Source organism: Lacerta agilis, chromosome 4 (genome assembly GCF_009819535.1).
Source record: "Lacerta agilis isolate rLacAgi1 chromosome 4, rLacAgi1.pri, whole genome shotgun sequence".
In the NCBI taxonomy this organism is placed as follows: domain Eukaryota; kingdom Metazoa; phylum Chordata; class Lepidosauria; order Squamata; family Lacertidae; genus Lacerta; species Lacerta agilis.
Window position 1 is genome coordinate 49,499,752 of NC_046315.1, and position 14,756 is coordinate 49,514,507.

At 39.6% G+C, this 14,756-nt stretch overlaps 1 protein-coding gene across 11 annotated transcripts in view; it reads right to left on the reverse strand.

Moving 5' to 3' along the window:
* Positions 1 to 14,756, reverse strand: part of TIAM1 (TIAM Rac1 associated GEF 1) — a 176,710-nt gene that overhangs the window by 18,064 nt on the left and 143,890 nt on the right. For 8 of the 11 annotated variants that reach the window (XM_033146906.1, XM_033146905.1, XM_033146900.1 and 5 more), the window contains 3 exons: positions 12,563 to 12,649; positions 10,754 to 10,978; positions 6,475 to 6,578 (listed from right to left, as the gene is read on the reverse strand). In XM_033146906.1, coding sequence (XP_033002797.1) covers positions 6,475 to 6,578; positions 10,754 to 10,978; positions 12,563 to 12,649 — 416 coding nt within the window. Of the gene's footprint in view, positions 1 to 1,566; positions 1,729 to 4,840; positions 5,095 to 6,474; positions 6,579 to 10,753; positions 10,979 to 12,562; positions 12,650 to 14,756 lie in introns of those variants that run through there. The other 3 variants (XM_033146908.1, XM_033146909.1, XM_033146910.1) reach the window with 3 other exon arrangements.

Genomic DNA, 14,756 nt, shown 5'->3' on the forward strand with positions numbered 1-14,756 from the left:
CTTAAAGCAAGAGTTTCTACACAGCCTATTATTAGCTGATAAGCTCAAGAGCAGGAAAGCACAACACATACAGGACATAGTCAGCAGAGCATGAGACTCTTAATCTCAGGGTTGAGGGTTCAAGCCCCATGCTGGGCAAAAGATTCTTGTATTGGACTAGATGACCCTTGGGGTCCCTTCCAATACTCCATTTCTACGATATGCCAGGATAGTAAACAGAAGCATCTTGGTTGGGGTCAAGGAATATTGAGATCTTAACTAGAAGAGGTGTTTCTGGTTCCAGTTCTTAGAAGAGAGAAAGGTATCCTAATCATTTACAGATCATGAGGACCAACTTAACCTCCCATATGCCCCTTGGAGAGCATATCAAAGGCATGTAGGAAACCAGAAAGCAATCGAGCTTGTTTATTGGTGTGTGAGTAATTTAAACAGAGACTTCAGCACAAGGTTATTTTTAGAGATTCTCTCCTACTGAATATTTGCAGGATTTAGCTTGTGCTAACAGAAAGCTAAAACAACAAAAACACTGACCTGATAAAATATATATAGCTTATGAAAATATTATTTCATATTGCAATATGTGTGTGTATGTGTTTATCATACAATGTGTATGTAACATACACACATATTCCACTGAGTCCTGCAAGTTTGCATTTGATTGTGAAGTTTATGGTTTGCTGAAACACAAACAGAGCTCTATTGTCTTACTGAATGTTGTGTTTGGTTTGTTGTGTGATTTCCATGAAGACCAATGAATTTAAATACATGACAAAAGGCTTATGAGGTTTATGAGGCCAGAAGGTTTATAAGCCAGCAGGGGTTATATGGACATGCCTAACATGATTTTGATTGCTTAGAAAAAGGACCACCATGGTTGTGCAAATTGCAGTGGTCACACATAAAGCCAAGCCCCACACAGAGGAACCGTTTGACGCACAAGACATCAAAGCACAAACACAAGTTTTAAAGAGAACTACAATCATGGACTTATTGACAGGGCATGTCAATATCCTGACAAATACCAGTTCATAACCATTTTCAGAAGTTTTACACAAACTTTTCTATCTTTAGACAAATTGCCTGCTATTATATCCAGAAGGAACAACACGTGATTCTTTAACATGCCAAAGATACAAAATACAACCGAAAAACTGTACATGGAATTATTAGCTGCTTCGGTTGGCCATAATCTGCATTTTTAGGCTGATTGTGAGTAGTGGTTTGTAGAATTGGGTGCACCCAAGGACCAATAAAAGCCACATTAAAAATGCCCCCCCCCTTTCCACAATACAATAACGTTTTGCTCCCAAGATTTCTACCTCATCCAACTATAAAACAGCTGAATCTCAAATTTCACTGCTTATTTAATGTTCTTTCAGCTGGATAACAAATTTCACCCCCATCTCACCTTGTGTGATATTCTGGTGACCCAGATTATTGCATGTTCAAGGCAAGACTTGGAAAAATCACCCAAACTGCTTTAATAGCATCAGCCAATTATTAATTTAAAATGCAGCATAACAACATCACATTCTCTCATTATTTCCGCTATATGGTAGATCTCACCATATGAAGCATATGCCGAAGACAATCAGAAGCTCTCCCAGTGCCTTCATTTCTGGGCTTACGTTTAACTCTCCAATAAACTGACATCACCAAAACGATGTTACTCTGACAATACCATTATTCGCCATTTTCAGCAATAAAAAATGGACGGAGGGCAGACACACCCCACATTGAGATTTCTTGACCTACTTTGCAGGTAAAAAAAAAATACATATTCTCATTCCAATTCATAGTATTCCTGACTGCTGGATACCTTCTTGCATGTTAATGAGAAAGGGCAGCTACCGGATTCCTCTTGTATTCCTCTTCAGACTTTACACGCTCAATAGAGTCTACTAGAATGAAATTCTCTGATTTAAGCTGCAGAGTCAGTCCTTAATTCTCCCTTTCAAGGAGCTTTCAAAAAAGTACTCAAGCAAGGACAGCTTAAACTTGAAAAGAAGAAGCAAAATCCCCGGTGGAAAATAAATGTCTATTGCCTGCGGCTCAGGAGAGCTGATTGGCTACAACCTGTGCTGCACAAGAATATTAACATTTCCAGAAATAAAGCAGGTTGCCAATTAGAAATCTTTGAAAGCCAATAGCTGGTAAGAAGTTTAAGTAAGATATTTTACAAATCATACTAGTAGACGGTGAGAGAACGTAATTAATGTGCTTTGAATGCAAGAAACAAAATGACTGTCCTTCATTGCTAAAATATAAGGGGGGAAACATGTTCAAAATATTTTTATAATTTGAACAAAAATCATGACTCTTTGCTACCATCGCAAGCTAGTTAGCTGCAGTGCTAAGATACAGCTGCCTTAATTTAGTAGATGAAAGGCAACAAACGGCCAGCAGTTTTTTTCTCCCCAAAAGGGGAATTTGAAATCAAATTATCAAGTCAAAACGGGGCAGAGGGTGCATTTTACACCTACACATCCAAATCAGCACAGCTCATTTCGGGAATGAGTAGTACAAAATATATTTGCCCATTCAGAGTGGGTACTATCCACACTCTAATTTAGCTTTGTGGTTATCATTATGTAGGAAAATTAGATTGAACAGGCTTCCTGACAACTTCGTGCAGAAAACCAGATTTGGCTATGTCACGAATGAAGAAAGACAGAAAACCAAATCAGAGTATGGACAATGCTTTTCGCTCTTGCTCTGAATTAGCACCATGGTGTTGTCACTTAGCCAATCTGATGGGCTGTAATGACAAGTTGTTACCGTGATGGCCATGTGATCCCTGACTGCCTCAGATTCTCTAAAGAAGAAGCCCTTTGAGCTTTTTGTTTGCTTGCTTTAAATTATACTGAGCCTGCAGATTGGGGAGAGAAGCAGCCTAAAAAAGGGGGGGGGGCTATATAAAACTTTTCAGCCTCTTGAAATCTCCTTTCCACCCCCCCCCCCAAAAAAAAACCATTTTCATGGGTACCAATTCAACCCATCTGTGTGTGCATATATGTACACTGTGTGTATTACAGGATAATACAATGGTTCTCCTCCCGCAGGGGGCGTCTCAGTGACAGCCAGACCACCCCTAGTCAGATGTGAATTGAACAGCACAATGCTGTTATAGTGTGATTGGTTTGCTTGGCAGAAAGCAAAGAGATGCAGTTGGAAACATCACAGGGATAAGAGGTCAACCAAATCCTTCCTTCTAGAGGTTTGCTTTCCCCAGCTTTATCCTATATTGCAGTACATTAATTTTGTTCAAAAGAAATAAATGAATACCATTCACACACACACACACACACACACACACACACACACCATACTTCCAAGCCTGGATCAAGCCTAAGAAGGTTTGCAAAGCTTGTTCTTTTCTATACTACTGACATAAGTATGTGTGGAACAAGAAGGCTAATAAACATTTTGGGTGGGACTTTAAGGCTTATTAGCAACACTGTCCAACGGAGACTAATGATGCAACTGATATAGCACAGTCTTCAGAAGAAATCTAATTTTAGATGTACAAAAGCACATATAGTGTTGTACAAGGAAGGTGCTGTTGCTGGAAAGCTTTTATTTAATTCAGCAAAAATATAATGCTAAAATAGAATTAGGAATGAAGCAGAAGAACCACTATTCAAGCACACCCACAAAAGGTCAATCAAGTGCACTCCTATAATCTTTTGTTATTCAAGAGTCATAAATCACATAAAAATACAAGAAGAATGTGCTGAGTGCTACTGTGTTATGCAGCATGGCATTATATATGAACTATTCAACTCAAAATATGAATTCATTTGCAACGCTTTCTCCAGTGTAAACACACACCTTTAGCACAGGTTAAACACGCAGCGTAAACACACACCTTAAAAACCTTTAATAAAATTCCAGAATGAATTCGAAAGTATGTCTCTCTTTATAAACGAAACCTGCATTTCAGCATATTAAGAGCACATTAAATAAGTGGCATTTCATTTATACAAAGCAAGTTTCCATTCCTTATTGTATTCTTCTGCTACAGAAGAGATTGCACAAGTTAGAAAGGTATTACACTCAAGTCTACTGAGTATTAATGACTCAGCTAGTTTAAGAAAGTTGGTCATCAACGACGTTTGTTTTGCTACGTAGAGCTGATAAGCTACTGCATTTTACCCTAATGTACATATTTATTAATCTTAAAAACATATCTTTATCTAAGAGGTGGGTTCCTAAACTGTGGTCCGTGGACCATCAGTAGTCTGAGCTTCATTTAAATGGTCCATGGCATGTCCACATTAAATATTCATATTGATTCTTAATTGTATGTTTATTGATGCTTTTATTCCTTATTTTATTGCACAACAATCTGAATTTTATAGAATTCAAATTGTGATGCAATGAAATATGGTATATACGAAACAAAAGAAGCATAAACATACAATTAAAAACCGTACTTTATCCAGCAAAGTGCACTGCAATTGCTACAACAGGCGGAATAATAATTAAGGAATCCCACCAAGACCATCAGCAATATTCAAGTCGTCTATGGGGAGAAAGTTTGGGACCACTGATCTAAGACATCTGCAGCTGCAAAGAATAAAACCTCAGGACATGACCACTGTAGTTTGCAAAATGTAAAACTCTAGATAAGAGCATAAACACCAACATGCAATGTAAGAATATTTTAAAACTATGAACCAGTTTCCATACTACTTACTTTTAAAAATGAGACATACCCTTTCTAAACATATTATTAATCCAGCAACGACCATACTATAACATTTTAAGATCTACATACATCTAGAAGTCAGAACTTCCCTTCTTTTCTAAGCTAGAAAACCCACCCAGCATCACTTACTATAATAGGTCCTGCAGGAAACCAGAGTGCAAACTTCAACAGCCTCCTGCTTGTCATATGAGCTCTGCATCTGAGCTCTAGTAGCTGATGCAATTTCCAGCTGCTTCAAGCTTGGGAATACCTCCTGCTAGCAGACTTCCACTGTCTAGCTATCAAAGGAAGGGCTATAGGCTAGTTAGACAAAGGGGCAGGAAATCTGAGGCCATGAGGTTTTTCCTTCCTTTCCACTATGATATCCTAACAACACCACCATTTGTGGATTAATTCGTAACCAAGAGCCACTTCCCACAAGATTAATTTCTTACCTGGATACAATTTTGAGATTAGATATATCATGTAACCCACATGAATATAGTCACATATAATAATTACACACACACATTTATTTTATTACATGTACACCCCATGATATACCACCAAATTCAGCTTCCTGCCTTGGTGTTAATAAACATTAAAGTGGTTGTCACATGTGACAACCTGCATGTATTACAAACATGGAATTTCCTTCACAAAGAGTGGCATTCATTTAATAAATTGTATTATGTGAAGCTGTCCTCAGGCAGAAGTTGTAATTAGTAAACTACTGTGGGGAAACCATTGCAATACAGGAACACAAAAGGAAGCTCAGACCTACTTACCTTAACCTATCTGTTACTAATTATCAGAAAAACTCTGAGGGGTTACATGCCTTCAGTATGAACTGGAAGGCAAAATGAAAGCACTCATCAAACAACTTTTGAAATGCTTGTCCTTTTAAAGTTGAATTGTATTTTTACACACACAGTTACAAAAAAAAAACCCTCATCTGCACAGAGCACCCATAAAAATAAATTAGGATGCTCATATGTTAATAAGCTCCCAATTGGGACGGGCAATGCATCCCAATTAATAATCCAGTTGTTTGGTCAGTTTAACTTAATTGCTGAATTCCGCTGCAATCAAACGGTAGAACACCTAACATTTCTTTCCATTTAGGATGCCACCATGAAAACTCTGCTACAAGCAAAAATATATTTGAGCTTGTCATATACAGTGGTACCTTGGGTTACAAACACCTCGGGTTACAAGCACTTCGGCTTACAGGCTCCGCTAACCCGGAAGTAGTACCTCAGGTTAAGAACTTTACCTCAGGATGAGAACAGAAATTGTGCGGCGGCAGCAGGAGGCCCCATTAGCTAAAGTGGTACCTCAGGTTAAGAACAGTTTCAGGTTAAGAACGGACCTCCAGAGCGAATTACTGGTAAGTTCGTAACCAGGGGTACCATTGTATTAAGAATTATAAGCAGAGGCAGGGGTGCATCTGAAAATGTGGCAAGTCTACTGTGGCATTCAGGGAGACTCACAACCAAAGAAAAGGGGCTGTAGTGTTTTATATTCAAGATCATTACTATCACACCACACCGACCCATGATGGGCAAAGGGGGAGCATTTGGGTATAGCAGGTGGTGTCGAGGTATAATCAAGGCTCTAATTGGGTTCATTCCATATCATGTAAACACTTTTAAAAAAAACACCCCAAGGTAAACATTATCCTGGAAGAGATGCTCTAATCGCACACAGCTGTGAAGTCAGCATGCCAGCTTTTAGCCTGCAGTGATTCTGCTATTTACAATGTGAAAATGAAAGTTTCACACCTTGCCAGTTTTATCACTCTCACTGGAGGACTCCAAGACATGCACTTCTGCCTCTTCTGGAGTTGTCTCAGCACAGCTGTCCTGATCATTGCAGAACAAGTGTCCTGTTAGGATGAGAAAGAAGTGTGAAATAATGGGTTGAACAACAATTCACAATTGCAACACAGCAAACACTGATATGTCATGAGCAAATACAAACACCTTTTCTCTCTCCACTGCCTTTATTAGAGCACTCTTCACTTAGATCACTTGAAACTGCCATTAATGGAGCCTATTACTGATCTGCAAAAAGTACATATTGGACACGGGTGGTGCTGTGGTCTAAATCACTGAGTCTAGGTCTTGCCGATCGGAAGGTTGGCAGTTTGAATCCCCGCGACGGGATGAGCTCCCGTTGCTTGGTCCCTGCTCCTGCCCACCTAGCAGTTCGAAAGCACATCAAAGTGCAAGTAGATAAATAGGCACCGCTCCAGCGGGAAGGTAAACGGTGTTTCCGTGCGCTGCTCTGGTTCGCCAGAAGCGGCTTAGTCATGCTGGCCACAAGACCCAGAAGCTGTACGCCGGCTCCCTTGGCCAGTAATGCGAGATGAGTGCCGCAACCCCAGCATCATCCGTGACTGGACCTAATGGTCAGGGGTCCCTTTACCTTTACACATCGGAGTGGGGGGTGGGTGGGTGTGGTGGTCACGGAGTATTTTTCATAGCCTTGTGTGTAGTGTTGCATGCATGAAATAACAAACATTTATGACACTATATCTGCTGGAATGGGAGCAGTAATCATGAGATGCTTAGAAATATATTAAAAATTACCTACATTCTGCTCTAATAAGTAAAACATTATGTTAATATATTGCTTCCAGAAATACCTTGAAGAGCTCAAAATAAAATACTGTATCTCAGATGGGGATAACAGTACTGCTTTTATTGGTCATTAAATGGTTTTTAATTTCATTGTTGCTGGCCACTTTGAGTTCTGCGGAGGTAAAGCAGGCTACAAATGTTTTAAAGAAATACATAATAAACAAGCAGTTTGCCAAATGCACCATGCAAATTGCCATGTGATCCTCTGGTACATGCCATAGGCTTTTAACATTCTGCTGGCAAATTGTTCCTTAACAACCTGAAAATATAATATATACAATAATTGATATTATTTGATATAATTTTATATAATAGGCAAACTCACCATTGCTATGTCAGTTTTAAGTTTGTTGATGCAACATGCTGAAGAGGGCAAAACTCAGCAAGAACAATGGTATATTTAGGTGTTTTGTTTCACATATGGCTCAAATCAAGAAGATACCTCAAATAATTTATATCAAAGCTGAAGTAAAACACCTAATTGTTCACCTTGCTTGATTACTTGAGAATAGTTCTTTTAAATAATTATCAAAAATCTAACACCATGGCACTGAAAATATATTACTTGAATAATAGATTTCAGTATTTAACCAAAATAGTACCTATTCTTTAAAATGCCACCAACATATCCAATATTGTTTGAGCAGCTTCATTTTTCTCTACTATGATCAACAGTCCCTTTAAAGCCTTGTGGAATCTCACCCTATTCTGATGAGCCTAATACTTTTTATAGTTATCTGGGCCTTCTTTCCTGTTATAGGAAAAACGTGCCTTAATCTACTTCCTGCAGCAAAGACTTCAGTCCCAAATAGAGAGCAAATGTCCATTTGGGCCTTAAATGAACAGCTGAACACACGGAATGCTTTTTACTGTCTGCATCTATTTATTGGCTAATATATGTTTGTGTGTACAAATAATTTCTACTGCTGGATATCATCAAATCCTTAAGCGGTTTACCAAAAAAGTAATGCAAAAACATTCAATAAAATTTCCTAAAACCAAAACTGTGTCTCACAAATAAAAATGAGTCATGTGGTATTGTGCATGTACACAAACACACAAACAGCTGTCCCTATCCATTTAATGAAACCATTTTTTTTTTTTTTTTACAATTGCTATTTAAACACAGTGCAGTAGTGGGCCATTTACGTTACATTATACGGTATTGTTTACAGTTCATCTTTTCAAAACTTTTTATGGCACTCTGTAGTACTATGAAACTCTGTAAAAGACACATTCAGAAGTTCAGCAGCGTGCAACAGCATGCTGCTTGTTCACATGAAACTGCAGCTTCATTTATTGTTCAGTGTGATGTGTGAACCAGACCACTGTGCCCAAAATTGCACCTGGGATTTACGCACATGAATTACTCAAGTTACTATCTGGCTTGGATAATATACAGCCATCAATGAGGAGCATCTGACAGTGCGGTAGGTCATATAAAAAGCTTCCTGGACATGGCCAGAACAATGTTACTTCACAGAAAGTGAAGACCTCCAGGTATAGCGCAGTATATAAATTCAATAAATAAATTAATAATAAAAAAACAGTGTGGCTTTAAACTCTGCTGGCTACAAAACGTTCACTCTGGAATCCTTAAAAAGTGAGATTTGAAAACAAAAATTAATGTTATTAAAAATTCTTTTCCTGCTTCTTGAAGCTTTTCCTCCCTATGCTATGCAGCGCGCAAAGGGGCTCAGGAAAAAGGCTGCCTGAAAGACCTGCACCTTGGTGCTTTGCTGATATACAGCATGAGGATAGGGGTCAACCATGGAAGCACGTTCCTTCTTCCAACCTAATGCACACTTCCAGGAGATTATATCCTGTTCAGGGCTCAAGCAGGTCTGTTCCCTCTTCCCCCCCCCTTTCCTTTTCCTCAGTTTTTACCTTACACTTCAAATATGTTGTTCCTCAACTGAGCTCAACCATGACTAAATCAGGGGTAGGCAACCTAAGGCCCAGGGGCCAGATGCAGTCCAATCGCCTTCTCAATCCAACCCACGGACGGTTTGGGAATCACCATGTTTTTACATGAGTAGAATGTGTCCTTTTATTTAAAATGTATCTCTGGGTTATTTGTGGGGCCTGCCTGGTGTTTTTACGTGAGTAGAATGTGTGCTTTTATTTTAAATGCATCTCTGGGTTATTTGTGGGGCATAGGAAGTCGTTCATTCCCCTCCCCCCACAAAAAAATAGTCCGGCCCACCACATGGTCTGAGGGACGGGGGACCGGCCCACGGCTGAAAAAGTTTGCTGACCCTTGGACTAAATTGTGCTTCTGCTGCTTCTCTTTTTTCTTTCTCTCTCTCTCTCTTTTTTTTTTTTTTGGCAGATGTTGCAAACATCAGTACCGGTAGTATCCCAGAGTTTGTGACTATCTTTCCTACCATGCAAAAAGCCTTATCTTTTGTGCTGGAAAGCAGAAAAAGGAAAGATCTGGGGAGCTTCCTGTCTAGCTGCTTATTGAGCTTGTGTTTTCACACATAGGTGATACGGCACAGCTAACTAGTGGCTGTTATCCCATACTTTCCACTACAATTTCCCATCACTTTCCTCCCAAGACTTTTTGCGGCTTGAAAAGTAACAAGAAAATTGTGCTTAGAAAGTGTGGGGTAGCAACCAAATTTCATACAAACAGCCTGCCTGTTGGGAAGCACCTGGGCTTTTCTGGTAAAATATTCACACAAACAATGTGAATCCATTGCTTCCCTTCCTTTCTTACCTGAACTCTTATTTCACTATGAACATTTAGGACCACAATGACCTAAAAAGCATATTTCTTAGGATTTGTTCGTGCTTGTTTTGCCACTAGGATGCTGCAGGTTTCCTGGTAAACACAGTAGTGTATGAAATATGCTATAGCCTGTGGGCATACAAGGACATGCTCTGAACGCCTGCTGTCTGAGACTAATTGCTCAGTCAATATGAACTGCATATTCACAGGCACTTGACTCCCCTATTCATGTTAGCCGGCTAGAGAAAGGTCCATTCCGCACTGCATCATTAAGAACATTTTCATTTTTGTTCTGTTATTAACCAAGCATGTTCAGTGGACAAATGAATCCTATACAGAACCGCTTTCACATAGGACACTGCTGACATCTTGTGGCAAAACAGAGAGACACTTTCGAAAGCTGCAATAGCCCCAAAACTAAGCGATGTTTGGAACTTTTTAAATGTATCAATGTTTGCATCAAGTTTGCCTGGCAGTAGTATACATGAAGAAGTTTTTAAAAATAAAATAAAATAAAAAGATGTTTGGAAGAGAGGTGAAGGAAGACACCACAAGAGAAACATAAGATTAAAAACTAAAAAGAAGTATCCTTTAAAATTGCAGCAACTTCTGTTTTTGAAAGCAGCAAGTCTCATTTATAGAACTGAAGAAATGTAAGCCCACAATGCTAGTAAACATGGGTACCTTGGCTATTGCCCACAGAGCGCAATGGACTGTCGGTCAGGTCGAGTGAACCATCTGTGCGGCGTTGCGGCAGCTGCATTATTTTCTGCCCTGCCTCTCTCTCAGGATAAGTCCGTACTGTAAGGCACAGAGAAGGCTGGACAAGAACATCTCTTAGCATGGCTGAATTCAAGTCTTCAGCAGCTTTCTTATTGATTTCAACGATCTCATCACCAGCTTTCAGGCCTGCAAAGAGAAAGCAGAAAATCAAGAGTCATACTCAAAGTTATCCATCAGAGTTGGATTTCTATTCAGCATTTAGGATTTCATGTCTACCTAAGGTGGGAATGACTAACCTGTGGTCCTCCAGATGTTGTGGGACTCCAACTCCCATCAGCCCCAGTCAGGAATGATGGGAGTTGGAGTCACTTCTGGCCTATATGCTATTTCTTTCAGACAAGAAACTTTTCATTATTGAAAACCCCTTTTAGGGCACAAACCACAAAGATGCGCTGTAATGATGCAAGTGTGGCTGGCAACATGAGGCTCAGTCCAGCATGGCAGAGCATTCTGGGTATTGTGCTCCATGTTTTACAATCTTGATTTTATTTGTCCATTCAATTGTTTTATTAGAAAATAAGAATTATGTACATTTTACAAGTGGAAAAACTAAGACAAAGAAAGATAAGTAACTCACCCAAGGGCACTATGTCAGTTCATGACTGAATAGAGAGCTGAGCCCCTTATAATTTATTTAGTATTGCAAGAATACTAAAATTATGTTGTAATTATTGTGTGAAGGTTTCCAAAAGTAGGATAAATGTCATAATTTTAAAAAGAATTCTAAATAAATGTATATTGCTGTCCAGTTTTCAAAGTTAAGATATCCATGTTCTCAAAACATGCATGTAGACAGATATTTGAAAAAGAAGTACACATAATGTGATTTATTCCTCCCCCAACCCTCTTTGGAGGTTACTTATTGTGATCATTTGAGTTATTTCCCCTAAATCAATATGAAACAGAACTATCACAAGATATTAAGATGCAGCAAAGGGAAGAATATCAACCTTCGGTGTCCAGAAAGATGTACAGTGGTTCCTCGTGTTACGTACCATCCCCCTTACGAATGCTTCGGGTTATGCGCTCCGCTAACCTGGAAATAGATGCCCCTTGTTGCAAACTTTGCCCTGGGATGCGAGCAGAAGTTGTGCGCCGGCGGTGCAGCAGTAGCGGGAGGCACCATTAGTGAAAGCATGCCTCATGTTATGCAGTGGCGTAGCAAGGTGGGGGCATTGAGGGCAGGGCGCCCCATGTTCCATCCTGGAGGGGGGGTGACACTCTGCGCGCCCCCCCCGTCCCGCGATGCCCAAGCCAAGCACCGCCGCCCGGTAAAAGGTGCACACTGATGGCTTGCGCATGTGTGCTGCGGAGCGAAACCACGCCCCCGGGTACCCCCGGGTTTGCCACCCCAGGCGGCCAAGTGGCTTCCTCCGCCACTGATGTTATGAGCTGTTTCTGGTTACCGACAGACCTCCAGAACGGATTAAATACGTAACACGAGGTACCACTGTATAGTCAATCTTCAACATAACTGTGTTACCAGCTTCACAATAAATTCATCTTGTAAAATTATAAGAGACGGACTGAACAGTATCATAATTTGGAAGGTACTGGAGTTTCACTTTTTGTCGCCATTCCTAAATGACTTTTGTCCTAGGTGCAATGGAGATCTGGTATAATCTTGAATAGCAGAAAGAGGAAAGGGCTCATTTTGTTGAACACTGAAAAAAGTTTTAAAGGGAAATACAACACCCCCTGGTACCCTACCTTTTTTGAAAGCCAGGCCTGTCTCTTTGACGCTGTTTACATGGAGCCGCCGAATCCCCTCTTCTTCCACAGAGGACAGGGAAAAGCCTGTTGAAATATCCAGTGGCAAAACTGAGAACCATTTGATTTAATTTCTCAAAAAGATCCATTCCATTAACTTTGCTTTACTCAAGTAAAACCATTTCTTTATGTGGTCAATTTTTACCAGACTCCCACCATTTTTACCAGACTCCCACCAGACTCCCACCATATAGTCTGTTTGGAAATTACCCATGCAAGTTACTCTCTAAAACAGAATACCACACCCCATGACGACAACAATAATACCCAGGGGTTTTTTTTTAATTTGTTTTGGGCAAAATTTTATGGTTCTGCTTTCTAGATTCTGCATGTGCATGATACACAGAGGGAAAAAAGTGAATATATTAAACAAAACATAGATCTCACTTGCAGTCAGATCTGTGCACTATACTGAATTGTGCGATACACAGGCCTGACCAAGATTAAAGCCATGTTGTCACTCCACATATTAAACTTTTTCTAAATCTGGTAAGGCACAAGTTGCTCACATATATTTAAAATTGTGGGGGTGGGAGAAAGGGAAACAGACACAGAGAGACAGAGTGTTTCAGGGAAATGTTTTTCAGGAAAATAACTGCCAACACCTGGATTAAAAGTGTGCATCATACTTGATATCTGCATTTGACTTTGTCCTGCCTCAAGGTGCATTCAGTTTGTATCATCTGCTCCAAAGTATGCAGGATGTAAATACATGTTAACTATCATGCATTATTTATTGCTTTCTCTTAAAACGAGGCATTTGCTGCTCTGAAATTCGATGGCTTCCTAGGGAGATGTAGGCAGCAGCTTGCCTTTTTGTTTATTAAGCAAAATATTTATGACCCTCCTAGGGGAAATATATTTAACATAGAATTGGCCATTAGCTATAAGGAAGCAGATGTGATAGGATCCAATTCTCAATCAAACTGCCTTCAAAGTAATTTTTGTAGATGGAAAGACACTTTCATTCATCACTTTCGAAAGAGAAAGGAGACAAAGAAGAGGCAGTAGAATATCATTGTGTACCACGAAATACAGACATCTCATTGTGTTTAGAGATTCAAAGCCAGCAAGAAAGGGTAATCTTAGATAATATATTCACTATGAACAGGACTGCCTAAATGGAAGCCCAGCAGGAAAAAATGAGACCGCTGCATTATCACAGCTTCAGAGATGGATATTTGGGGTATAAAGGCAAAAAATGGTTGGGTTCAGATGACTAGCACTAGGTGGTGTCTACATAACAAAGAAGTCAGTAGTTGTACATACTTTCAAAAAGGAGGGGGTTTAATAAATTGCAATGCAAACGAAACCATAACTACTTGGAAATACGTTCTATTGAATACAATGGGGTTTACTCCCAGGTAAGGTGGGTTAAGATGGCAGCCTTATTTGCTAATGACCAACATGTAATTTTTGTTAATTAGCAAAAACATAGGACATAGAAGTATGCAAGCTACTTTAACGTGGGCAGGTAATTAAAAGTGTAAGTAATGGTTTTAACCCTGATGGTTTTATGTTATTTTTAATTTTCTATTGCTCTGTTCACTTTTACATTTAACAATTATGTATTGCTGTAGAGTTGATAATGTTGTTTGATTGCTCTTGTTTGTGATTGATTTATTCTAAGCTGCTTTGGGATAATCTTTCATCCTGAAAAGTGGCATTTACAAAAAAAACTACGTATCTTTAAATGGATCTGATTAACAGCTGTCCCAATCCAGTGGCAGGATACAAGGCAGCTTCTGCTGAAAGAAAAGCCAGCCCTTGTACAAAGTGACTTTTCATGTTTAGCTATGTGCATATCGCCCCCTCTTTCTTGGGGATGATGCTGTGACTTGCTCAGTGTGAAAAGTCTTTATTTGTTTAGCAAAGAGAGGCTTGTTTCCTGGAAGGACTCCGCTCTTGAAATGGCCAGACTTTGCACTTAAAATCAACCGCCATGAAAATCTAGCACACCACTTCAGGCAAGACAAAAATGGCCAATTTGCCATGTTTCATGAGAAGCCTTAATACTGAGGCACACACTGTGACTTCTATGGGACAGCCAGTCATGAAATTGACCATTTGGGAATGACAGTCCTGAGATTTGACCACAGATGGTTTATTCAATAAATCCTCTGAAGGTGTATTT